The following is a 21960-nucleotide window of genomic DNA, read 5'->3' on the forward strand; positions in this document are numbered from 1 at the left end:
GTAGATGCTCGGGCCCTTTGATGGATGGACATCCCTGGCGCTCTTGTGCAGTGATAAGCATTAGGCTCACAGTTTGGCTCATAGCACAAACAACGCGTGAGCTGTCGCCTTCCGTGCATGTCATCGGTGAGGCCGCGTTAAAGGTCAAGATACTCGCTGCATGGTGTTGCGTCGTGCCACTTTATGAGAGAGATGCTGAGTGCAGTTTAGGTTCTTGCCCGCCCGGATGCTGCCCGAACTCGATCCAGCTTGAGCCGCCTGCTGCTGCAACCAATGAAGGAGCAGCGTGGTTCTCCCGGCTTGGTTCCCTCCTGCTGGGTCTCGTCCAGGACGAGAGGGTAAGGTGTCTGACGGCTGGTGGAGCCTTGCATCCCTCCCGTTGCGCTGCGTTGCGTTCCATTGTGGTCAAGCGACCTTGGTCTTGCCCACCCCCGCGTTTGAACGCGATGTTTTCTCTCACGTCCAGCCCCGGATAGACCTGAGTTTAAGGGTAGACTTGGCCCCGTATTATGTTCCAAGGGGACCGTTTTCATTTCAAACCTAGCATTTGTCGTTACTAACTCTGTTTGCCCCCCCCCCCGGCGCCGGCCGGACCATCCATCCCGCTCCACGACTCAATCAATTCAATTCCGTAGTACATGATTATTCCCCACCCCCACCATCTGCAGCTCTCTCCCCGCCACAACTCCCCTCAACTGTTCATCATCGGAATCACAGTCACGATAGAAGATGTCGGTGCCGTTTGCTGCGAAAAGGTTGGGTAAGGAGCTCCAGAAGGTTTGCCACGACTTATCTTTGAAGCCTGTGCATCTCTGACGTTGTACGCTTTCAGATCAGCAGCTCGTTGCCGCCAGGGATCGAGCTTGTCTCGGCTGACAATTTCGAGGAATGGCTGCTGGACATCAAGGTGCTGGATAACAACCCACTCTACCAAAACCAAACATACAGGCTGAAATTCCGTTTTAGCCCGTCATACCCTATCGGTTTGTCCTCCCCGCTTCTTGTCACCAAGGGACGAAGCAAGTTCCTGATATTTCCGCTCTTAGAGCCTCCCGAAGTCGTCTTCGTCCAGCTTCCTGACCGTCCAATCCCGATACATCCTCACATCTACTCCAACGGAATCATCTGTCTTGACTTACTCGGCCAGCAAGGATGGAGCCCCGTGCAGAACGTCGAGAGCGTTTGTATGAGTCTGCAAAGCATGCTTACCGGGAACTCCAAGAACGAGCGGCCTCCTGGAGATGAGGAATTTGTTCGGGGCAACACTATGCGACCTAGGGACATCCAGTTCTACTATCACGATAACGACGTGTGACGCAGCACCGGCTGAAATCCCCGAGAGCGGCACCAAAGTTACTCCAACTCATAAGCCTTCTTATGATCCTCACGAATCTTTGGTTGTGGGTTCTGCGAACGTTTTTGACTGCATGCATTATGGAGTTAGGACCAACCCTCCGACCGCCCTCGCACCTGGCCGGTCCTGCTATGCAGCCCTCACGTCAATTTGGTCCCAATGCACCGAATCATCGTGGTCTGCCAGGTGCAGGGTCGGGTTGGGATAATTTGGTCTTTGCTGGATTCCTGGATGACGGACGGAGCTGCACGAAGACGCATCCAATCAGTGGTCACTGATTGATGAAGGGAAGCAACAGGCGCAAAATGCATTCGCTTTTAGCACTCAAATTTTGAAATAGCCTTAACAGCATTCCTGTGTGACTCCGACAGCGCTGAAGGAACGATATGATACTTGTTGTACGAAATCCATTGTGCAAATGCCTCATCTTTTCTTGGATCAAGCCAACCGACGACTGAAAGCGGATTGGTCTCGACAAGTGCTGCTCGTGTAAAGCTTGGGCCAACGCCAAGACTTCAAATAGCGACCCACAAGGCATTCTTCTTCTTCCTTTGCGCCCAGCTTTCGGCAGGCTTCGCAGAGCCCGACCGAGGTTCCACCCAACACCACAAAATCACCACATGGAGAGCTCAGCATCATGGCTCCTCGTGCGGGGTTTGACACGGAGCAGCTCCGGGACAAGGCGCGCAAGGATCTGCTCCATCTCCTTGAGGGAGTAAGTCGATGCATTCGGTCGAGACGCGCCATGCTCCACGCTGGGCTCTGCGAGGCGCTGGACCGCTGAGACTGACGGGCAGTGCGTCGCCTAGGTTCGCGGCAAGAAGAACCTCGTGATTGAGAAGGAGCTGGCTGGTCCACTCGGTGTCGTGGTCAAGGCCTCCACTCTTCGCGACTACGGCGTCGACAACTTCTTCTTCCTGGAGAACAAAAACACAGACACGAGCCAACGGAATGTTGTGTTCGTCGCTCGCGGCGAGTCCGCCCGCAATGCCCATGCCATCGCAGGTGAGCACAGGATGGCTCCTCACCTCGTACCCACCTCCCCCAGCTTCCTATGCATCAAGTCCTCGGCTCTAGAGTAGACAGCGCCGAGCTCTCACTCCACTCAGCGTTTGTCAGTCAGATGAGCCGGATACCAAGCCAATCGGGCCTGGCACCTACCTATACTCTCACTAATCGTCGCATGACATGCGGTCGAGAGCATCATAGTGTGCTAACAATCCCGCAGACCAGATCATCCGGCTTCAACGCGAGAGTCAATCACCTCACGAATTCCACATCTTCTGGGTGCCTCGGCGGACTCTGCTGTCGGACAAGGTGCTGGAGGAAGCCGGTGTTCTGGGTGACACCAACGTCGCCGAGCTGCCCCTCTTCTTCTTTCCGCTGGAAACAGATGTCTTGTCGCTCGAGCTGAGCGATTCCTTTAGGGATCTGTACCTCGCGAAAGACCCAACCCCTCTCTTCCTGCTTGCCCGTGCCTTGATGGGGATCCAGCAGAAACACGGCCTGTTTCCTCGCATCATCGGCAAGGGTGACAGCGCTAAACGAGTAGCCGATCTTCTCATCCGCATGCGGCAGGAACTGCTTGCGGACGAGGATGCAGCCGAGGCGGACGCGACCGGGCTATCCCCCAGCACTACTATCGAGAACGTCATCATAATCGACCGTGAGGTCGATTTTGTCACGCCGCTTTTGACGCAACTCACCTACGAGGGTCTTATAGACGAGGTGTTTGGGATCCAAAACAATCAGACCGACGTCGATTCGACCATCGTTGGTGCCGTGGCGCAGCCGGCAGGGGCGGGTACGTCGTCAGCCGCGCCGTCTAACAACGGGCAATCGCGAAAGCGCAAGATCCAGCTGGATGGGTCGGACCCCTTGTTCGCACAGCTTCGCGACTCTAATTTTACTGTCGTCGGCAATCTCCTGAATAAGATAGCCCGACGGCTGAAGAGTGACTACGAAAGTAGGCATAGCTCCAAGACGACGGCGGAACTCAAAGAGTTTGTAAAGAAGCTTCCTGGATATCAAGCCGAACAGCAGAGCTTAAAGATCCATACGGGCCTGGCAGAAGAGATCATCAAGTACACGCGGACTGAGAGGTTTAACAAGTTGCTCGAGGTCCAGCAGAACCTGGCGGCAGGTGCCGATCCCTCGGGGCAATTCGATGCGATCGAGGAGCTCATCGCCCGTGATACCCCATTACCCCAAGTCCTCAGGTTATTGTGCATCTACTCGTGCATCTCTGGAGGGATCAAGACCAAAGAACTGGACCATTTCCGGCGGCTGATCCTGCAGGGATACGGATATCAGCACCTCCTTACCCTCCATAACCTAGAGCGCCTGCAGATGCTCTTATCCAGAGCGTCGCCCTTGGCGTCGATGATCCCCATGACTGGTTCCGTGGGTGCCCAGGGTACCAAGACTAATTATACATACCTGCGGAAACAGCTGCGGCTCATTGTGGACGAAGTGAATGAGCACGACCCCAACGACATCGCCTACGTCTACAGCGGCTACGCACCGCTCTCCGTGCGGCTCGTGCAGTGCGTGTTGCAAAAGCAGTACCTGCTCTCCATCACCCGAGGCAACTCGGCAGGCGGCGCATCGGGTGCGGCAGCGGGAGGTGCACAGGGCTGGCGGGGATTTGACGACGCCGTGAAACACGCCCGCGGGCAGACGTTCGACGAGGTTCAAAAGGGCGAAGACAAGGCTGTTAAGGCGCGGGCTCTGTTGTCGGGCAGCGGCGAGAAGAAGACGGTGTTTGTTGTGTTTGTGGGCGGCATCACATTTACAGAGATCGCGGCGCTGAGATTCCTGGCGAAGCAAGAGGAAGGTATGTTGGAGCTACGGCCACGATCCGGACCCCAGTGAGGACGTGATCACTAACATACGCTCGGTCGGGCAGCACGGAGAAACTTTGTCATATGCACTACCTCGATCATTAGCGGGAACCGAATAATGGATGCCGCGATAGAGAGAGGGACGTTCGAAAAGAGCAACCCACAGGCTGCGCAACAAGCGCGATGAATTGCGATACCCATTCTAGCAGTATATGGCGACCTGGACTTAATACGGGTGATCTCAAGAGGCTCAACTGGGGGGAGAAGGGGGGGGGGGCGAGTTAGAGCAGCTCTCTGTGAAACGAGACAGGATCTAGTCCTCGCCCCAGGGCCCCAGGTGTGCCGGATGAGGAGTTGGGAACTCCGAAAGGCGACCGAGCCCGAGTTTTGTAAATCGTGGGGAGCCGAGATTGGGTCCCTGGCAGACGAGGTTTCCACGGAGTTAGGGTCGAGGTAGCTTTTCGATCAGGCAAGTGGCCCAGGTCAGGCACCTGGTAGCTAAGACATGAGGGAGGTTGCCTTTCTCGTGGTTGTTGGGGGTCTTACTGTCTCGCAGAAGGCGCTCGTGTTTGCCCTCACGTGATGGCGCCATGCCTGAAATGGTGGCTTCAATGCAGCGAGTCAGGCGGGCCAAGGCTCAAAGTCGCGCTGCAGTGGAGATCACCTAACTTGCACCGTCACCCGAGTACTCCTCGTCCCACCAAGACGACAGCCACCCTGGGGTGTCGAGGCGCAATTCCTCAGAGACAAAATTTCCTAATTTGTATCATTGACCTTGGAAGGCAACCGCATCCCGACCGTATTCGAATGGCACAGAGTGCATGATGGGCGATATGTGTGTTCGAGGTACGGTGATATGCAATTCCCTAGCCTAACTAACGATTGGACATTGGTACGCGAGTCTTTTCTGAAGCATCGATTCTCTGACACGCACCCTTGACCTTCACATATCACTTTCCCCCCGTTTCCGTCCATGTCCTGAAGAAGCCATGCTGATGCGTGCAGAGCAGAGTTTCGGGTCCTCTTTCTCTCATAGCCACAGCCGACGTCCATCTGACATTCTGCTTATAAGTTCGCTGGGTTGTGGCACTCCATCGCTCCTCATAACTAAATCCTTCCGTGCCTTATATGGCCCGAGGCCGAGCGGCACCCGTCAGCACTGACGACCACGCCGGCCGCAGATATCACAGCCCAGTGACCCGCGGCCTCTAACGATATAATGGAAACCTCTCCGAAGTCCCGCGCTCGGTATTTTAGCGGTTCAGGAAAGGGCCTTTTCAAGGGAACCAGGGAGACCGACCCACGCCGCTCACCACGCACTTCACTCGCCAGTCCCGCCAACCCCCCATCGCCACCCCCTAGCACCGGGTCGGACCTAGAGGCTGCGTCCAAGCTGGTTCGGCGCACTGCCGCGACCGGTTCAGAAGACATTGCTCCCGAGATTGTGGTCTGGACTGAGCACATGAACAACATGACGGGAGACTCGCCCGAATCAGCCACCTCACCGACCCCGGCCACTCCGGCCTCCGAGGAAAAGACAGTGTATGTCCTGTGGTCCTAGCTGCTCCTCACCCACACTCTCTGTCTGCCGTTCTTCATGGCGGGGCAGATCTCGTCGTCTCATCCACACAGGCACACCCCCCGGCAGCTTCATCCAGTGCTTTAATTCACAATCTCATGGCTGTCTGCTGAACCTATCACTAGAATACCAGCACCTGCTTCCCAAGCGCCGCCTCCGGCCGCGACGCCGTCGATTCCTGTCCAGAATGGGACCCCCCTAAAGGAATCCTCCTCGTTATCCTCGCTCTCTTCTTTGTCCGACCAGTTCGATCTCTCGTCCCACGCGCCATCAGGATCGAGCAAGGCTACTACCCCTGTCGACCACGACGTCTTAAGAGAGGCTCCGGCCCCTGGTGTTGCATGTCCTAGCCAATCGACTGGCACACCGAGGCGGAAGTGGGATGTACGGCCCAAGGTCTCCATTCCCTCCGACCTGCCCCTCCCCGAGTATGCGATGCAGTGCGTCGCAGCAGCCGAGGCGTCGAGGCTCAATCCTTACTCACTCCACCAAGAAGAGTATCTGATGCTGCGGGACCACATTAGTCATACCCAAGTGACTACCTACCTGAACATCAGGAATGGTGTCTTGCGGCTCTGGGTCAGGAACCCGCAGATTCCAGTCACCCGCGAGGAGGCTGTCGGTTGTGCCAAGGACCCGAGATGGTTCGACGTTGCAAGCGTCTGTTTCGACTGGCTTGTCCGCCGAGGTTACATCAACTTTGGATGTGTCGAGATACGGCCACCGCGTAAACACAGCAAGCAGAGCGAATCGCCTAGTCGCAAGCAGAGAACCGTGGTCGTCATCGGAGCGGGGATGTCTGGCCTTGGCTGTGCCAGACAACTCGAGGGCCTGTTCTTGCAGTACGCGAAACAATTCTGCAGCATGGGCGAGGAGCCGCCCAGAGTGATCGTCCTCGAAGGCAGGAACCGAGTGGGCGGCAGAGTTTACTCACGATCTTTAAAGTCGCGGCCGAAACAGATTCCAGAACACTTCGAGGGGATGCGATTCACAGCCGAGATGGGAGGCATGATCATCACCGGGTTTGAGAGGGGCAACCCCTTAAACATCCTCCTCCGAGGGCAGCTGGGCCTCGCCTACCACTTCCTAAGGCCAGAGACCACCCTATACGACTCCAACGGCAAACCGGTAGATCTGCATCGAGACCAACTAGTGGAGAACCTCTATAATGACTGCCTCGACCGAGTCAGCGAGTACAAGTTCAAGCAGCCTATCTCGAAGTTGATCGAGGGTAACAGAGATCTGATTGACGAGGGCAAGGACAGCTCAGCTGAAACGCACAAGACAATACGGCAAGCAGAAGAATCCGCCGCGGCCCAGCCGTATGCCGTACCCGTCTCAGAGCAGAACATGGCGCCCCAGGTGAATCTCGTGCCAGTGTCGACCGATAGAGCCACCGGAAAGATACACACAGAGCCGGGGACACCGGGCGCTCTCAAGGCGGCGCACAAGGCAAAGTTAATAGGCTGGACACTGAAGCAAGGCGTGAGTGAGGACGCGGACATAGATTTGGAAGCAGCAACCAAAGAGCCCAACGCCACTCTCGGGAGCGTGACAGACAAGGTGATTGCTCAGTACAGGAGCCTGCTGGACCTCACCGCGCAAGACTTCAGGCTCATGAATTGGCACATTGCCAACCTCGAATACAGCAACGCAATCAACTATCATCAGCTCAGCCTCCAAGGGTGGGACATCGACGCCGGCAACGAATGGGAGGGCAGTCACTCCATGGTTGTAGGCGGTTATCAAAGCGTGCCGAGGGGTCTCATGCAATTGCCTACGCCGCTGAACGTCAAACAAAAATCTCCCGTCAGCAAGATCACGTACACCTCCGACAGTCCCACAGGCCCCGCGACGGTGACTTGCGAAGATGGCTCTACTATAGAGGCCGACTTTGTCGTAAGCACCATCCCGCTGGGAGTGCTGAAGCACGGGAGTGTCAAGTTCGAACCCCCGCTACCGGCTTGGAAGGCAGACGCCATTGGCCGCCTCGGCTTTGGCGTTCTGAATAAGGTCATCCTGGTCTACAAGGAACCATTCTGGGACGAAGACCGCGATATCTTTGGCGTGTTGAGGAATCCGACCAACCGTCACAGCCTGGATCAGAATGACTATGCTTCCCAGCGGGGCCGCTTCTTCCAGTGGTTCAACGTCACTAAAACCAGCGGCCTGCCCGTCCTGATCGCTCTGATGGCTGGTGACGCCGGTTTCGACACCGAACAGACCTGTAACGACGATCTCGTCGCCGAAGCCACCGACATCCTGCGCAGCGTCTTTGGTCCCAGGGTCCCTCACCCTATCGAGGCGGTCGTTACGCGTTGGGCGTCCGACAAGTTCGCTCGCGGCAGCTACTCATCCGCGGGACCGGACATGAAGGCCGACGACTACGACAGCATGGCCCGCCCGATCGGCAATCTCTTTTTCGCGGGCGAGCACACCAGCGGCACCCACCCCGCCACCGTTCACGGCGCATATCTCTCGGGTCTCCGAGCTGCCTCCGAAGTGCTTGACGCCATGCTCGGCCCCATCCAGGTGCCCACCCCGCTCATCCTACCCAAAGACTCCCCCCCTTCTTCTTCTTCTTCTTCTTCTACTTCTTCGTCCTCCCTCCTCGGGAGCAAGCGCAAAGCCGGTTCTCTAGAAACAGGCCCATCCTCAAACAGCACCGCCACCAAAGAAGTCACCGCTCGCGCCCGCCTCGAAGCCTACGAGGCCCGTCTCTGGGAGCACATAACAGCACACCTCGGCCCGCGCCCTCTCCCGCCGCCCAAGCCCGCCACCAACGCCTACATCTTTTACAGCAAAGCGCACTACGACGACGCACGAAGGCGCCTCGAAGCCGGCCGGCGCTCCGGAGGGAAGGGCAGCGGCAAAGGTGGAGGCAAGCCGTCACCTAACGAGGTGCGCGTCATGAGCGCCAAGATGTGGCGTGACGCGAGCGAGGAGGAGAGGAAGCCGTATCTGGAGATGGCAGAGGAACAGAAGCGGGCGTATACGGCCGCGCTGGAGGCGTGGAAGGTTGCTGCGGCCGAGTGGGATGGCAAGGCGGAAGAGGTGAGGGGAAAGTGGGTGCAGGAGAATCCGCCTCCTGCCGCTGAAGGTGGTCCAGACGGCGACGTTGCAGGAAGGAGGAGGAGTAAGGCCAAGGTGGAGAGTTATGCCGAGCTTGATAGTGATGTGGAAATGGAGGCCGATGGGGAAGCGGGGGTGGGGCCGGGGGCGAGCGACGAGATGGATGTGGACAGCGCCGAGGACGCGGGGGGCCCGAGCCGGGGAGGAAAGATAACAGAAGTGGTGATGGCGGAGTGAGTGAGCGCCAAGCAACCCCTCTCCCACCCCCTGCCCACCCCTTCTCTCACCTGGCCCGTTTTCACCTTGACGTATTGTGTAACTGTGTGATATGTATACATTGTTTCCAGTGGCCCATTGTGGCCTCGATGTTCGACGGCGTCATGAGGCTGCGCGCGGCATCGAACGGTTTTTTTTGCGGACCAAGTTTTGCGGCTTTTTATTGCTGGGGACATTGGGAGGTATGGAAGGTGGATCGGTACATATATATTAGCGAGACTATGATATATAATAGCGACCCGTACATGTACTATATGGCCCTGCAAGAAAGAGCGGCTGCCTGTCTGCGATGATGGAGGTATTTTTTTTTTTTTTTTTTGGGGGGGGGGGGGGCCTGACGGAGCCAGGGTAGAGAATGGAAGTTGGATCTTGAAGCGTTCCGGTTTCATTGCGTTTGCTCAGTAATCACTAAGGGACGGCGGCTGACAAGGAATTATTACTGCTCACCGCAAAGAGAGATTGCGTATTGCAGGGGCAAATGGTTTCCTGAAATGCAGAATAAGATCGGAAAGAAATTTTGTATTGGAAGGCGTTGGTACACTGAGGGCCGGATGCAGGGCGAAGTCTCTGCTGCTTGATATACAAAGGGAAGAAAAAAACTCCCTCCTTCTCTCTACTGTGGTGCTTTACGCAGGTGAGAAAGAACGAAACCCGTCGCCGCTGCAACCCGCGCTCTCTTTCTCCCCTCGGTCTATGGGAACTACGCGCTCTGAAACCCCTTACATGTCCTCCGAGGCAGTAGCACCAGTGATAATCTCGACCAGTTCGCCGGTAATGACGGCCTGGCGGGTGCGGTTGAACAGAATCTGGTACTTGTTGATCATCTCGCCGGCGTTCTTGGAGGCGTTCTGAAGATTATCGAGGTCAGCTCCGCGGAGGAGAGGCCAGAATGAGGGGAGAGAAGCGACTCACATCCATGGCGTTGCGACGGGCCGAGATCTCGCAGGCGTGGCCCTCAGTCAGAGCCCAGTAGAGGGAGTTGGCGAGAGTGTACTCGCGGAGGTTGGAAAGCAGCTCCTCATCAACCTCGAAGGCGGCGAAGTTGGCTAAACGATGCGGTCAGCGCCGTGCGTGGAAAGCGAGCCAATTGATACTCAACGTACGGGACGCAGCAATGGCCTCCTCATTGAAAGCCGTGATGACAGCGGGCTCGTAGCTGGTGGCGTTGATGAACTTGTTGTAGACGATCTCGATGTCGGAGTAGTCGCCGGGGAGCTGGACGATCTGGTCGGCGATGGCCTGGGCCTCGGCAAAGGTAGGGACGTCCTTGCCAACGCCGGCGAAGTTGAGGACGATGTTCTTGGCGTTGGTGCGCTGCAGCTGCGAGCGGCACTTCTCGCCAAGGATGACGAGGTCGAAGTTGGAGTCCTCATGCGACCTCCGGCGGATGTAGCGAGACAGGCCGGAGTGAATACCACCGCAGAGACCCTTGTCGGAGCTGCAGACGACCAGCAGCTTCTTCTTGCCCTCGCCCTCGAGCGACTTGGTCTCGGCCGACTTGAACACCTCGTTGCTAGTCTCGCCGTACTTGCGCGAGTCGCCCATGGCGCGCTGGGCACGCGTCAGCTTGGTCGAGGCAACGATCTTCATCGTGTTGGTGATCTTCTCGATGTTGCGAATCGACTTGAGGCGGCCCTCGATTTCACGCAGCGTCGCGAAGGTGGCTGTCGGAGCGGCCGCTCTGCGCGTGGTCGTCGTCGGTTAGCCGGGATTCTCTTCGTCATTGCATCAAGGCTCCTATCCATCGCCTCCCCCGTCCTAAATGCTCTGCACAAAGTCTTCCGGCCCTCCCTCAACCTCGCCCCCATCTCCCCTCCCAAATCCTCCACCTCATCGGCAGCTCCAGTCAGTGGGAGGAGGTCACGTACCGGGACGAGACGGCAGCACCGGCCCTCAGCGCCGGGCGGGCAGCTCGGGACAGCATTGCGAAATGAGATGCTGCACTATTTCAAAGAGACCGTCTCTGCTGGCTGTGGCCCCGGTTGACCACGGTGTGTGCTGGCGTCAATTGATCGGGTAGTTTGAGGTCAATTGGACGCAAGTCTGCAATTGGCGTGAGAGGTTTGCTGCCGTCGGCTCCACTTCCTTCCGCTTCCTGTTCGTGCTCGTGCACTCAAGCCGCCCTTTTTCCCGGCAGCTGGCGATTGGCCGGTGGAACCAAGAGAAGACTCGCTGGGCCGCCTACAATAATACATTTGCTTAGTCAGATTGTGGCTCGCTCCCGCTTCAACTCGTTGCTGGGAAGTCCCTCCCTGCCCGAACCTTCTCTGCGTGCCACGGTGGCCGACTTTTGGTAATTTTACCACTGATTACTCCGTATTCCGTACATACATACAGTACATACCTGACAAGACGAAGGTAATGGTTCATCCCCGGAGCCTGGGCAGGCTGACGCTCGGGTTGCTTGCGAAGTGGAGCCCCGAAGATTCCAATCTTTAACCTCACTCTCGCCCCAAGTTCTGGCTCGTTGAATCCCTTCCTTTTCCCCCCCCGGCCGTTCTGCCTTCCTCCCTCTCTTTCTTTTCTTTCGCTACCTCTTATCTTCCCCGCTGCCGTGCCCTCCCGAAGACCGTATTTGATTTTCCCCGCTCAGTTCACCGTGCCTCGGTTACCATCTATAACTACAAGTCTTCGCGACCTTTGCAGCCTTCCAGTCGTTCTGGACTCGGCTCAGCCGCCTTAAAGTTTAGCTGATCCGACCAAATCACCACCACCTTCCCTCTTTCCAGATTGCACCACGACCTCAATCGAAAACACCTGCAGTCAACATGCGTCCCGATAGCTCAGACGACGACGTCCCCCTTGCGAAAGCCAGTCACGGTAAGTTTGCTGTCGACATAAATACGCAACACCGCGCTTCCCCCCCTTTGATATTCACAACGCACGAAGGTGCCTCGATGAGCCCTACGTTTATGCGCATCGCGTCTTCGGAGCGGCACCCCTTCAGCTTTACCCAGATTGTCGCTGGCAAGACTTACCCCCAGAGTACCAGCCGGACTAACCGACGCTCTTTTCTTGTAGCATCCGCTCCCACGGTATCGCCCTCTGCCGACCGCGAGATGGACGAGTCTGCATCTAAAGCGCGCCCTGCGCCTCCGGGCGTCTCAATTCGTCATGGCCCGGTCGGTGACCAGATGGGTGTCGACTCGGCACCCAATGGGACCGTCAAGCGCAAATCTCGCAGCTCGGCTGGGCAACCAGTTAAATACAAAGAGGAATCGGATAGTGACGACGGCGCTCCCTTGGTAGGATTGCCCACATCCTCTGCCGGAGTTTCCACAGATGAGTGTGGGCTGACCAACTCAGGCGAAACGGCAAAAATCGCAACACCAAAAAGCCGAGCCAGACAGCGACGATGAGCCAATCGCCAAGAAGAATGGCTCGAAGCTGCCTCCGTCCGTCAAGGACACGGCAACCCTCGAATCATCTGATGACGACCAACCATTAGGGACAAAGATTGCGCAAAGGAGGGCAAACATTGAGAAGGCCGCTGCGAAGGAAGCCAAATCCATCCGGGCTGACGCGAAGACAAAGAAGGCCACGCCTCGGAAGTCGATCAAGGAGGAGTCCGACGATGAGCCGCTGGCAAAGCCCAGGAAACGCCAGTCGAACGGCGTCTCATCTGTGAAAAAGACCAACGGTGTTAAAAAGGAGCCGGATTCTGATTCTGATGCACCCATCGCAAAGAAGGCCAAGAAGGCCGCTCCGCCACCCAAGAAGGGCAAGGATACTGCGCCTGCCAAAGACGCCAAGCCTGTGAAGGAGGAGCCGAAGGAGGAGTCGAAGGAGAACAGCGAAGGGGAAGAGGAGGAAGAATACCGGTGGTGGGACGAGCCGAAGAAGGAAGATGACACGATCAAGTGGACGACGCTTGAGCACAATGGTGTGCTCTTTCCCCCTCCATATGAGCCACTTCCCAAGCACGTGAAGCTCTACTACGACGGGAAGCCCGTTGATCTACACGTCGACGCCGAAGAAGTTGCGACTTTCTTTGGCTCCATGCTTCACTCGACGCAGAACGTCGAAAACCCAGTTTTCCAGAAGAACTTTTTCAACGATTTTAAGGACATCCTGAAGAAGACCGGCGGCGCCAAGGACTTGGACGGCAATCCCGTCGACATCACAGAGTTCAAGAAGCTCGATTTCACCAAGATCTATGAGCACTACAAGGCGATCAGCGATGCGAAGAAGGCACGTCCCGCCGCTGAAAAGAAAGCGGAGAAGGCCGAGAAGGAGAAGTTAGAGGCTCCTTACATGTACTGCAAGTGGGATGGCCGCAAGGAGAGAGTGGGCAACTTTCGCGTTGAACCTCCGGGCCTCTTCCGCGGCCGCGGCGAGCACCCCAAGACTGGTACTGTAAAAAAGCGTGTGATGCCCGAGCAAGTTACGATCAACATTGGGAAGGAGGCGAAGGTTCCGTCTCCACCTCCTGGGCACAAGTGGAAGGCCGTCCAGCACGACAACAAAGCGACCTGGCTCGCCATGTGGCAAGAGAACGTTAACGGTAACTACAAGTACGTGATGTTGGCTGCGAACAGTGCCATCAAGGGGCAAGCAGACTACAAGAAGTTCGAGAAGGCTCGGGAGCTCAAAAAGCACATCGACCGCATTCGCGCCGACTACACAAGGGAGCTCAAGAGCGAGGTCATGGCAGACCGGCAGCGTGCCACTGCCATGTATCTGATCGACAAGTTTGCGCTCAGAGCTGGAAATGAAAAGGACACGGAGAATGAGGCCGAGACGGTCGGCTGCTGCTCGTTGAAATACGAGCACGTCACCCTCAAAGAACCCAACACTGTGATCTTTGACTTCTTGGGTAAAGACAGCATTCGCTTCTACAACGAATTCACCGTGGATCGTCAAGTCTTCAAGAATCTCAAGATGTTCAAAAAGCCTCCCAAGGAGGAGGGAGACGACATCTTCGACAGGCTGACGGTAAGCTGGACCGCATACCACATAACCGGTAGACTCGGTTTGCTAACATCCTCTTCGCAGACTTCGCAATTGAATAAACACCTTTCCAGCTACATGCCCGGGCTTACGGCCAAGGTTTTCCGTACCTACAACGCGTCCTGGACCATGTCGCAGCTCCTCAAGAACCTGAAGGTGGAAGACAGGACCATGGCCGAGAAGATCAAGCTCTACAATGACTGCAATCGCGAGGTTGCCATTCTCTGCAACCACAAGCGAACTGTTGGCGCTAGCCATGAGGCGCAGATGGAAAAGCTTGGCGATCGCATCAAGGGCCTCAAGTATCAGAGGTGGCGAACCAAGATGATGATGCTCGACCTGGACCCCAAGTTGAAGAAGAAGAAGGGTCCTGAATTCTTTGAGCTCGATCCCGAACTCGACCAGGCCTGGATTGAATCACACCAGCAGTTTCTTGCAAAGGAATTGCGGGAGAAGATTGAGAAGAAGTTTGCGAAGGACAACGAGAAGCTCGAGGCAGACGGCAAGCAGAAGCTGCCGGAGAAGGAGCTCAAGGAGCGCCTTAAGGCGGTCTCGGAGCTCGAAGCCAAGTTCAAGAAAGAGAACAAGACGAACAAAGTCGAGGCCGAGGGCAAGGGTGTCACTGTCGAAAAGTTGACAGCCGCTGTCGAGAAGCTGAACGAGCGTATAAGGACGCTCGAGTTGCAGTCGGCAGACCGCGAGGGCAACAAGGAGGTTGCCCTTGGCACATCCAAGATCGTGAGTCGCTCGCTCGGCGTTTGTTGCAAATGGCATGACCCTAACTCTGCTAACATCACTACTGTAGAACTACATCGACCCTCGTCTCACGGTCGCCTTCTCGAACAGATTCAACGTTCCTATCGAGAAATTCTTCTCCAAGACGCTCCGTGACAAGTTCAATTGGGCCATCCAGTCCGTGGGCAAAGACTCCACGTGGGAATTCTGAGAGCCCATTCCCCGTTATGGGTTGCGTTGCCGTACGCAATAGAGAATCAGATTTTCATACTTCTGCGGGCACCATCGAGATGCCTGGGTTCGAGATCGAAGGTATACTCTGTTTGACCTTACAGGCGCACGAACTCTGATGCCTGGGAGAGAATGGGCAGCAGAGTTGGGGATGTTCATAGCTGCGGCGTTGACAGACGGGGGCATGTGTTCTACTCCTTTGATAGAAAGCGAAGTGGCCCCGAGGCGGAAGGGATCATTCGTTCGCTATGCTGAAACGGCCCCTGGGGTTGGCCGACTGATCCCTAGCTCGAGATTCGTCGGGTCTAGGCTATAACACTAGCATGCCGTTTATGATTTCAAGGCGATGGATTTGAGCCGATGAACTGTCATTGCATCTAACTCTGCGATCGTCTGTGGTTGTTTGTGCTTATGGAGTCTTGAATCAAGACCGCCATCCGAAATGCTCATCCACTAGATGACGTACATCGGTATGAAGTACTGCGCACAAGTATTTCCGAGCTCGAACAGTTTGCCTACCCTATCAAGTTGCCTGAGAATTCCGCTCTCTCTATGCCCACTGTCAAATGAAGTATTGCTGCCGTGAATGCCCCGCAACGCCGTCAAATGCACCCTGGTCTCTATCCAACTATGCTCCCGATACGCTAAAAAAAGAAGAAAAAAATACAGGCAAAAAAAAGAGCCCACCCATTGTTTCAGAGGAAAAGAGGCAAAGTAGCAGCAGCCGCTACCAGCAAAGCAACGCGGACGCGGCGAGGACGAGGAGTCCAAGCAGAAGTCCGCCTCGTCTCGCGGTCGATGCGCTGCTCTCAGGGGGCGCGTCAGTCGGCGCCCTCGCGCCGCCAAGGGTCGATAGTGTGCTCGTGGCGAGGGTGGTGGTCTCACCGCCGCCGGAGCCCGCCGTTGAGGGCGAAGCAGAGAGCTCCCGCGAGAGGGAGGAGGACGGTTGTGCTCCGGGGAGTGTCTGAACCGTGACCATGTTGTCAGCATCTTTTGCGAACAGACAAAAGAAGAGAAGAGAAGCTCTTGAAGGAGAGAGAGAGAGAAACACTCTCAGGAGGTAATCTTTTTTTTTCTTTCCTTCTTTCTTTCCTCTTCTGTGTGAATGGTTGGTAGGTACGTACTTACAGTGCTCGACCCAATGGGCACGACCTTGCCCTCGGATGTCATGACCCAGCCGTCCGGGATGGGGCCGACGGTGCGGGAGGGGCCGGTGCTCCCGTCGGTGGCGGTGGCGGTGCCGCCGCCGATGATGCCGCCGGGCGGGATGGTGGGGGAGAGGGAGTCGGTGGCGGCGGGGGCGCTGGCGGTGACGGAGACGGTGCCGGCGGCGCCCAGGTTGCCGTTGATCTCGCCGCCGTCGGAGCGGATGGACTGCCAGGTGCCCGACTGGTCGCCGTAGGTGTAGCGCTTGCCGGTGGAGTAGTCGGTCACGACGGCGGAGCGGACGACCATGGAGAAGGGCCCCTGGGAGTAGTCGGTCGGGCCGCGGGCCCACTCGATGGTGCCGGGCGGGTTGGACGGGTCGCCGCCGGACCAGGCGCCGAACTTGACCTGCATCGGCGTCTGCGGGTACTCGCCGTTGGCCTCGTCGAAGGTGAGGGTGCGGACGAGGGTGCCGCCGACGTACCAGGCGATGCGGTCGGCGGTCCAGTCGATGGTGTAGGTGACGAACTCGGCCTGGTTGTTCGGGGCCGGGTTGAACTGGCCGCGGTTGTAGGTGGTGGTCTGGCCCTTGCTGAAGTAGTTGGTCTGGACCTCGGTCGAGTCGGCGCCCAGCCACTCCATGTCGATCTCGTCGAGGGCGTCGGAGAGCAGCACGAGGGAGCTGACGATGCCGGCGCCGGGGGCGGCCTTCATGGTCACCTCGACGCGGCCGAACATGATGTAGAAGATGCTCGTCAGCTGCGGCGCGTCGCCGGAAGAGGCGACCGTGAAGCTGACGCCGTCCTCGTCGTAGGTCGGCACCCCCCCGCTAGGGACGAAGGAGTTGACCTCCCCCTCGGTGAAGTCGACGTGTATCGTCATGCCCAGTGCCGTGTCGGCCGGGCAACTTGCTTGGGTTGATGTCAGTGCGGGCCGTGGGAGGGGCGTGAGGGGGACATGGAACGGGAAGGGAACTCACTTGATGTTAATGGGTTGCATGCCGACCAGGTCTGAGCAAATGTTGATCTGCTCAGCAGAGCCACCGCCGTGGCTGCTGCTCTTCTCCATCCCCGGCTGGACAAGAACATCTTGTGGGAGATCCGACGCCGAGCGGCAAACGGGAAGAAGGTCGTCCGAGGGACTGATCCGTGTGAAACTCCTCCGTACGAAGGTCCCTTCGTGGCAAGCAACAGTATTTTGTTTTGTCTATTTTTTAGAGGATAAAAAAGAAAAAAAAAATATCCCCAGAGCAAGAGATAAAACAAAGCGCACTACGCCTTCGCCAGAGCTGGAGATAATAGGGAGGTACGGATAGCTACACCCTGAAAGGATGACCTGCTGGCGGATGTTCCCTATCTGTCCTTTCACAGAGTACTGTGTCTGGTATGTACAATTAAGAAAACTTGCGAGACTTGCGCTGCAAGTTTTGGGCTCCCGGTTTTAACAAAGGGTCCAACAGATCAGACGAAGGAGACAACTCGACATCACCAGCCTCCTGGAATTGTCGTCATCCCAAAGTGGGCTCCCTGGATCAAGTGTAGACGGACAAGGATTGGCTCGGATGCCATCTCGGGCCTCGTCTCCATTGTGTGAGTGGGAGGAGGTTGGGAAGTCTTGGCAGGCCACAGAACCACAAGAGCGAGTCTCAGCTCTCTGTGCTGGTGGCTGGAAGTCTTGGCATTACCAGGGTCTCCGAGCCCCGCTTTTGACTGCATTCGGGACTCGTCGGTTGATGAGCGGCTGGCCTCTATTTTCTTTCTTTCCTTTCTCTCGCTTTCCCCCGTGATGCGCTTCGTGTTCATCGAAGCAGCAAGCAAGGGATGGGACTATGGGAGCGATATGGAATTCACAGATTAGGCATCTGATTTCTTTGCATCTTCCCCCTCGTGGTCTATCGGTCATGCAAAAAGAAGAGAAACTGTCCAGTTGTGGAAGGAGCTATATACCCCATCCGTCGATCACTCAGATTACCGACGGCCCTGCCATCTTCGGCCATCAAGCATAGAAAACGTATCTAGTCGGGTCATCCATCCCTCACATCGCCAGTTTCGCCAGCTCGAAGTGAACGCGAAGTGTGCTTCCGTACTGGCCGTGAACAGTTGGCCGACGAGGCGACTAATGACCGAGTTTCACTTCCTGGCAACTCAACCCCAAAGCCGTGCCTTCTCCTCGTCTCGGCTCGGCCTCGTAGGATTGGTCTTCAGATACCTGTACGCGCTATGGCCCGAGATGCTGATGGCCATGGCGGCACACGTTGCCCACGGAAGATAGCCCAGCAAGATCAAGTGGAGATGGGCCCCGACGGCGTACCCAATCATGGCAACGCAACCTAAGAGGATGAGGTAGATGACGAACTGGAACGGGTCCTGGTCCTGTCTCCGGTATGTAAAGGACGAAACGCAGCAGCCGAACACCAGGCAGGAGAAGAGCATGAGGCCGGGGGATGGGCGGAAGACAGATGGGCCGGCGACGTCTTCGGCTCCGTTATGCTGACCGGATACCTGGTCCTGGTTATTTACTCGACCGGTTAGCCGAACAAACGTTCCCAAATCGAGCCGACTAGCACTGACTCCGTCACGCTTTTCCATCATTTCATTCTGGACGGTGTATTCCCACATGACGACGCTGCAGAGAGAGCAGATGGCGATTTCGAGCACCTCCGATACACAGTACCGACGGCTCGAAATCGGGTCTGCCACCCCCGAACTCGGTTGTTGGCAACAAGGCCGCACGTCCATTGGCTGGCTAGGTGAGAAGCGTCCTGGGATGTCGGGGGTGCGTTCAGATGCCGAAGAGTTCCCGTCTAGGCGGTCTGGGAGATGTGAACCGGGCTGCCATCATCAATTGATGATGGGGACGGGCAGTGGGCTGGGTCTTTTGTAGGCTCAACGAAGGTCCTCGGATGCCGTCGAGTTGTCGACACGGCCTCCGAAGGCCCGAGTCTAATTGGTGTGATTGCGCATTTGCGAACTTACGAGCGCCGGGCAATTGCATCTTATCGGTGTGTGTGGATCGAGGCTGCTCGCTCGATCCGGATCCAGAATGAGCGCATGCATGCGGGGAAGAAAAGAACGGGCGAGGGCGGGCAGGCGAGGCTCGCATTGCCCTATTGCTCCCGTTGCGCACCATGACTCAAAGGCAAAGGCGAAGGCGAAGGCGAAGGCGAGCCAATTGGCGCTGCCTTTTCTGCCTCGTCGGCGCCAGGGCTGACTGACCGGCTGACGACGCTCACCGAGAGTCCAACCGGTTCTGCAAACGCCATACTTTTCAGCCGCAAGCTGGGCGAACCATGGCGGACCATTGGGATGCCCCGGATAGCTCATGACAAACCGCCTGCTCTCCCCACGCTTCCGAATCTCCCAGAAGGTTCGCGATCAACCCCGCGCCGTCAACCGATTCGTGAATGCAAAATGCTGGGGACAATTGCAAACCGCAGCGAACCGGGACGTCTTCGATACAAAAGGCGGCCTCTCAACTCTCGAGTTGGCCGGCCAGGGATTGTAGTGCGCAGGCTACAGGTGTGCCACCGCTCACCTCGACGGAGAGCCTCCCACCACTACTGAGAAAGCGGCCTGGAGCCGAGTTGTTGGTCATTCTCTTAATTACACTATCCCGCCCGGCCCGCGCTCTTTTGATCTATTTCTTGCCCTACCAACGCTCTTTTCGAAGCCAACGGGAAGCACGTATCCCTGATTGACCGGAACGTTTGTGCAGGCAGCAGTTCAAGGCGGAATTCCGTCTCAGCCCAGACGATCAAACCAACTCTTGAGCAACGCCCCCGTCATGGAGCAAGCCCGCCCCCTTGGGAGCCAGAAGGCCCGACGCCAGAAGCTCCGCCATGCCATCAAGATCATGGCCTGCGGTGGCATGATTGGCACTGCCATCCTGTTTCCCCTGGCAGACGTCCAGGGCCTCTGGTTTCGCGCCTTGTAAGGCCAGGCCGCAGCTCTCAGGACCAAGTTGCTAACAGAGGACTTAGGACGCCCTCTATCTTCATCCTAAGCGCGCTGGGCTTCCATGCGCTACACCTGGAACCCTTCGTCAGGTAATAGGCCCGGCAACCGCGGGTCATAATCAGGGTTATTGTCCCATATGCCTGCTGACCGTTTTCTTCCCTTCCAGATATGGACGCTTTACTGTTCCCCCGGCCCTCGCCTTTCTTCTCGTCGCTGTCCTGGCAGCTGGATCTGCGAGGGAGGAACTCATCCCGTGGCTGCCGCTCTTCATTGCCTCGTTGAGCCTGATCACAGTCGCCATGGACGACATCTCGAAGCGTATCGGGCTCCGGCCTGCTTCCCTCGTCGGTAGCGACGACGTGCCGTCTTGGACATCCACGGACACGTGGAGCAATTATTCCCTCCGGTCCGTGTCGACCCAGCAACGGCCGCAGTCGGTACTCGGCTCCACTCTGCACGATCCTCTCTTTTTCGCCCGGCATGGGCCCCCCTCTAGAATGTCCCAGCGGACGTACACAAACGGCACCGACATTACGCTTTCCGGCATCGCGCCACAGTTGCGATCTCACTGGGATGCCCAGACACTGGGTTACTTTTCAGCGACTGCTCCGCCAAACGGAGAACACCCGGTTGGGTTTGGCCCGCGGACTGCAAGTCCGGAACGACGGATGAACTCAGACTCTGACCCGGAACTTGACTCGGACGCCGATACGGTAGAGTCCAGCTACCCCCTGCTCACGCCTCGAAGAGGTTTAACTCTCTGAGATTCTCTACGGGAGTGTACCCTTGGTGAAAAGAGACTGTTTGTCATTCAGCATGACGAATGCATTCTTCCTTTTTCATCTCTTCTGAATGATGCGGTCGTCTCGTCCATGGATCAAAGCACCGATCCCCAATACGATTGATCTGTTGGTCAACGTCCGATACGTGCTACGCACTCTTGCTCCCTGTGAAGACTTTCCTTTCAAAACCGAAACTCCCAACAGAAGCGGCTGCTGAAGGCGCGGTGTGAAAGAAAAAGGGGACACCCGCGGTTCCCCTTCGAGGGCCATGAATGGTTAACATCCTGTAGCAAACAAACAGTTATGACTCACCGATTCCTCCCGGTTTCTATATTCTTTTTTTTCGCTCTTTCTTTCGGTTCTTTTCTTTTCTTTCCTTTTCCTTTTGCTTTACTTTTCCCCGGAGTTGCGTGCATTCAAAATCGGTCATGATCCTGGCTGGCTGGGTGGCGGCCTGTTTTCATCGTACAAATGCATACGTCGGTAGCTGTAGAGCTTAGAAATTATATGCAGGCGCATCCGTAACACACGCACACACACACACACACACACACACACACACACACACACAGTCTCTCTCTCTCTCTCTCTCTCTCTCTCTGTGTGTGTGTGTGTGCCATGTGCCAGGCAGCAATGACTCGGGAGGATGGCTAAACATCTAGTGTGCGAGGAAGCCCCTGAATAAGAAGATTCAGAGGAAGGAGAGAGGAGTACGAGAACTGGGAAGGAGGAACGCGTGCTTGAGAATGTGGTGCTGGATTTTTCCACGTACACACTTATCCTCGATCCGATATTGTAAGCACTCTTAAGGTACCTTGAAAGGAAAGGCATGTAATCCGTATACACAGAACATCGAGGCTGCGCAAGTGCTGCGGCCACCAAGGAATACTTACATAATCTCAAGAATCGGTCTGTGTCTCTTGCTCTGGCGTTGGTGGTGGAGCTCAGTTCTCGGCGACTTACCAGCTCGAATCAGTCCGATTCTCCATTACGTACTGGCAGAATGGCGGTGTTACTACCCCGAACACTACAGTGG

At 56.6% G+C, this 21960-nt stretch overlaps 8 protein-coding genes across 8 annotated transcripts; 5 read left to right on the forward strand and 3 right to left on the reverse strand.

Moving 5' to 3' along the window:
• Positions 1 to 716: 716 nt before the first annotated feature.
• MYCTH_2074876 (uncharacterized protein) lies at positions 717 to 1757 on the forward strand. Its single transcript, XM_003658622.1, has 3 exons — positions 717 to 777; positions 833 to 983; positions 1047 to 1757. The coding sequence occupies exons 1-3, from the start codon at positions 730 to 732 to the stop codon at positions 1313 to 1315; spliced, it is 468 nt and encodes a 155-aa protein (XP_003658670.1). The 5' UTR covers positions 717 to 729; the 3' UTR covers positions 1316 to 1757.
• Positions 1758 to 1924: 167 nt separating this feature from the next.
• MYCTH_2294730 (uncharacterized protein) lies at positions 1925 to 4476 on the forward strand. The gene is made up of 4 exons (XM_003658623.1): positions 1925 to 2069; positions 2164 to 2359; positions 2583 to 4190; positions 4263 to 4476. Exons 1-4 carry the CDS (start codon positions 1992 to 1994, stop codon positions 4382 to 4384), a joined length of 2004 nt encoding a protein of 667 aa, XP_003658671.1. The 5' UTR covers positions 1925 to 1991; the 3' UTR covers positions 4385 to 4476.
• An 800-nt stretch (positions 4477 to 5276) lies between these two features.
• On the forward strand, positions 5277 to 9403 carry MYCTH_2294733 (uncharacterized protein). The gene is made up of 2 exons (XM_003658624.1): positions 5277 to 5739; positions 5902 to 9403. The coding sequence occupies exons 1-2, from the start codon at positions 5417 to 5419 to the stop codon at positions 9083 to 9085; spliced, it is 3507 nt and encodes a 1168-aa protein (XP_003658672.1). The 5' UTR covers positions 5277 to 5416; the 3' UTR covers positions 9086 to 9403.
• A 194-nt stretch (positions 9404 to 9597) lies between these two features.
• MYCTH_2294734 (uncharacterized protein) lies at positions 9598 to 11254 on the reverse strand. The gene is made up of 4 exons (XM_003658625.1): positions 10993 to 11254; positions 10228 to 10805; positions 10037 to 10170; positions 9598 to 9972 (listed from the first exon to the last, which is right to left on the reverse strand). The coding sequence occupies exons 1-4, from the start codon at positions 11046 to 11048 to the stop codon at positions 9844 to 9846; spliced, it is 897 nt and encodes a 298-aa protein (XP_003658673.1). The 5' UTR covers positions 11049 to 11254; the 3' UTR covers positions 9598 to 9843.
• Positions 11255 to 12145: 891 nt separating this feature from the next.
• On the forward strand, positions 12146 to 15027 carry MYCTH_2294738 (uncharacterized protein). Its single transcript, XM_003658626.1, has 4 exons — positions 12146 to 12369; positions 12431 to 14059; positions 14120 to 14812; positions 14880 to 15027. The coding sequence occupies exons 1-4, from the start codon at positions 12184 to 12186 to the stop codon at positions 15018 to 15020; spliced, it is 2649 nt and encodes an 882-aa protein (XP_003658674.1). The 5' UTR covers positions 12146 to 12183; the 3' UTR covers positions 15021 to 15027.
• A 367-nt stretch (positions 15028 to 15394) lies between these two features.
• On the reverse strand, positions 15395 to 17545 carry MYCTH_62175 (glycoside hydrolase family 16 protein). The gene is made up of 3 exons (XM_003658627.1): positions 17166 to 17545; positions 16169 to 17097; positions 15395 to 16004 (listed from the first exon to the last, which is right to left on the reverse strand). Exons 1-3 carry the CDS (start codon positions 17272 to 17274, stop codon positions 15768 to 15770), a joined length of 1275 nt encoding a protein of 424 aa, XP_003658675.1. The 5' UTR covers positions 17275 to 17545; the 3' UTR covers positions 15395 to 15767.
• A 785-nt stretch (positions 17546 to 18330) lies between these two features.
• Positions 18331 to 18924, reverse strand: MYCTH_2055617 (uncharacterized protein; the record flags this gene model as incomplete). The annotated part of the gene is made up of 2 exons (XM_003658628.1): positions 18331 to 18687; positions 18757 to 18924. The coding sequence occupies 2 exons, from the start codon at positions 18922 to 18924 to the stop codon at positions 18331 to 18333; spliced, it is 525 nt and encodes a 174-aa protein (XP_003658676.1).
• A 785-nt stretch (positions 18925 to 19709) lies between these two features.
• On the forward strand, positions 19710 to 20784 carry MYCTH_2136549 (uncharacterized protein; the record flags this gene model as incomplete). Its single annotated transcript, XM_003658629.1, has 3 exons — positions 19710 to 20115; positions 20166 to 20231; positions 20309 to 20784. Coding segments are annotated over exons 1-3 (687 nt in total), but the record flags the coding sequence as incomplete, so codon positions are not given.
• Positions 20785 to 21960: the final 1176 nt, after the last annotated feature.

The sequence above is a fragment of the Thermothelomyces thermophilus genome, chromosome 1, assembly GCF_000226095.1.
Source record: "Thermothelomyces thermophilus ATCC 42464 chromosome 1, complete sequence".
Taxonomy (NCBI): domain Eukaryota; kingdom Fungi; phylum Ascomycota; class Sordariomycetes; order Sordariales; family Chaetomiaceae; genus Thermothelomyces; species Thermothelomyces thermophilus.

Excerpts from the sequence above, each read along its gene's own strand:
- MYCTH_62175 (XM_003658627.1), bottom strand. The coding sequence starts at position 17,274 with ATGTTCTTGTCCAGCCGGGGATGGAGAAGAGCAGCAGCCACGGCGGTG. Across the intron at positions 17,098-17,165 it reads ATGCAACCCATTAACATCAA|CAAGTTGCCCGGCCGACACG; the intron begins GTGAGTTCCCTT and ends CATCAACCCAAG. Across the intron at positions 16,005-16,168 it reads TGCCCATTGGGTCGAGCACT|ACACTCCCCGGAGCACAACC; the intron begins GTAAGTACGTAC and ends GTCACGGTTCAG.
- MYCTH_2294733 (XM_003658624.1), top strand. The coding sequence starts at position 5,417 with ATGGAAACCTCTCCGAAGTCCCGCGCTCGGTATTTTAGCGGTTCAGGA. Across the intron at positions 5,740-5,901 it reads GCCTCCGAGGAAAAGACAGT|AATACCAGCACCTGCTTCCC; the intron begins GTATGTCCTGTG and ends ACCTATCACTAG.
- MYCTH_2294738 (XM_003658626.1), top strand. The coding sequence starts at position 12,184 with ATGGACGAGTCTGCATCTAAAGCGCGCCCTGCGCCTCCGGGCGTCTCA. Across the intron at positions 12,370-12,430 it reads GTGACGACGGCGCTCCCTTG|GCGAAACGGCAAAAATCGCA; the intron begins GTAGGATTGCCC and ends TGACCAACTCAG. Across the intron at positions 14,060-14,119 it reads ACATCTTCGACAGGCTGACG|ACTTCGCAATTGAATAAACA; the intron begins GTAAGCTGGACC and ends TCCTCTTCGCAG.
- MYCTH_2294730 (XM_003658623.1), top strand. The coding sequence starts at position 1,992 with ATGGCTCCTCGTGCGGGGTTTGACACGGAGCAGCTCCGGGACAAGGCG. Across the intron at positions 2,360-2,582 it reads CAATGCCCATGCCATCGCAG|ACCAGATCATCCGGCTTCAA; the intron begins GTGAGCACAGGA and ends ACAATCCCGCAG. Across the intron at positions 4,191-4,262 it reads CCTGGCGAAGCAAGAGGAAG|CACGGAGAAACTTTGTCATA; the intron begins GTATGTTGGAGC and ends TCGGTCGGGCAG.
- MYCTH_2294734 (XM_003658625.1), bottom strand. The coding sequence starts at position 11,048 with ATGCTGTCCCGAGCTGCCCGCCCGGCGCTGAGGGCCGGTGCTGCCGTC. Across the intron at positions 10,171-10,227 it reads GGAGGCCATTGCTGCGTCCC|CCAACTTCGCCGCCTTCGAG; the intron begins GTACGTTGAGTA and ends CGCATCGTTTAG. Across the intron at positions 9,973-10,036 it reads CCCGTCGCAACGCCATGGAT|AACGCCTCCAAGAACGCCGG; the intron begins GTGAGTCGCTTC and ends GATAATCTTCAG.
- MYCTH_2074876 (XM_003658622.1), top strand. The coding sequence starts at position 730 with ATGTCGGTGCCGTTTGCTGCGAAAAGGTTGGGTAAGGAGCTCCAGAAG. Across the intron at positions 778-832 it reads TGGGTAAGGAGCTCCAGAAG|ATCAGCAGCTCGTTGCCGCC; the intron begins GTTTGCCACGAC and ends GTACGCTTTCAG. Across the intron at positions 984-1,046 it reads TAGCCCGTCATACCCTATCG|AGCCTCCCGAAGTCGTCTTC; the intron begins GTTTGTCCTCCC and ends TTCCGCTCTTAG.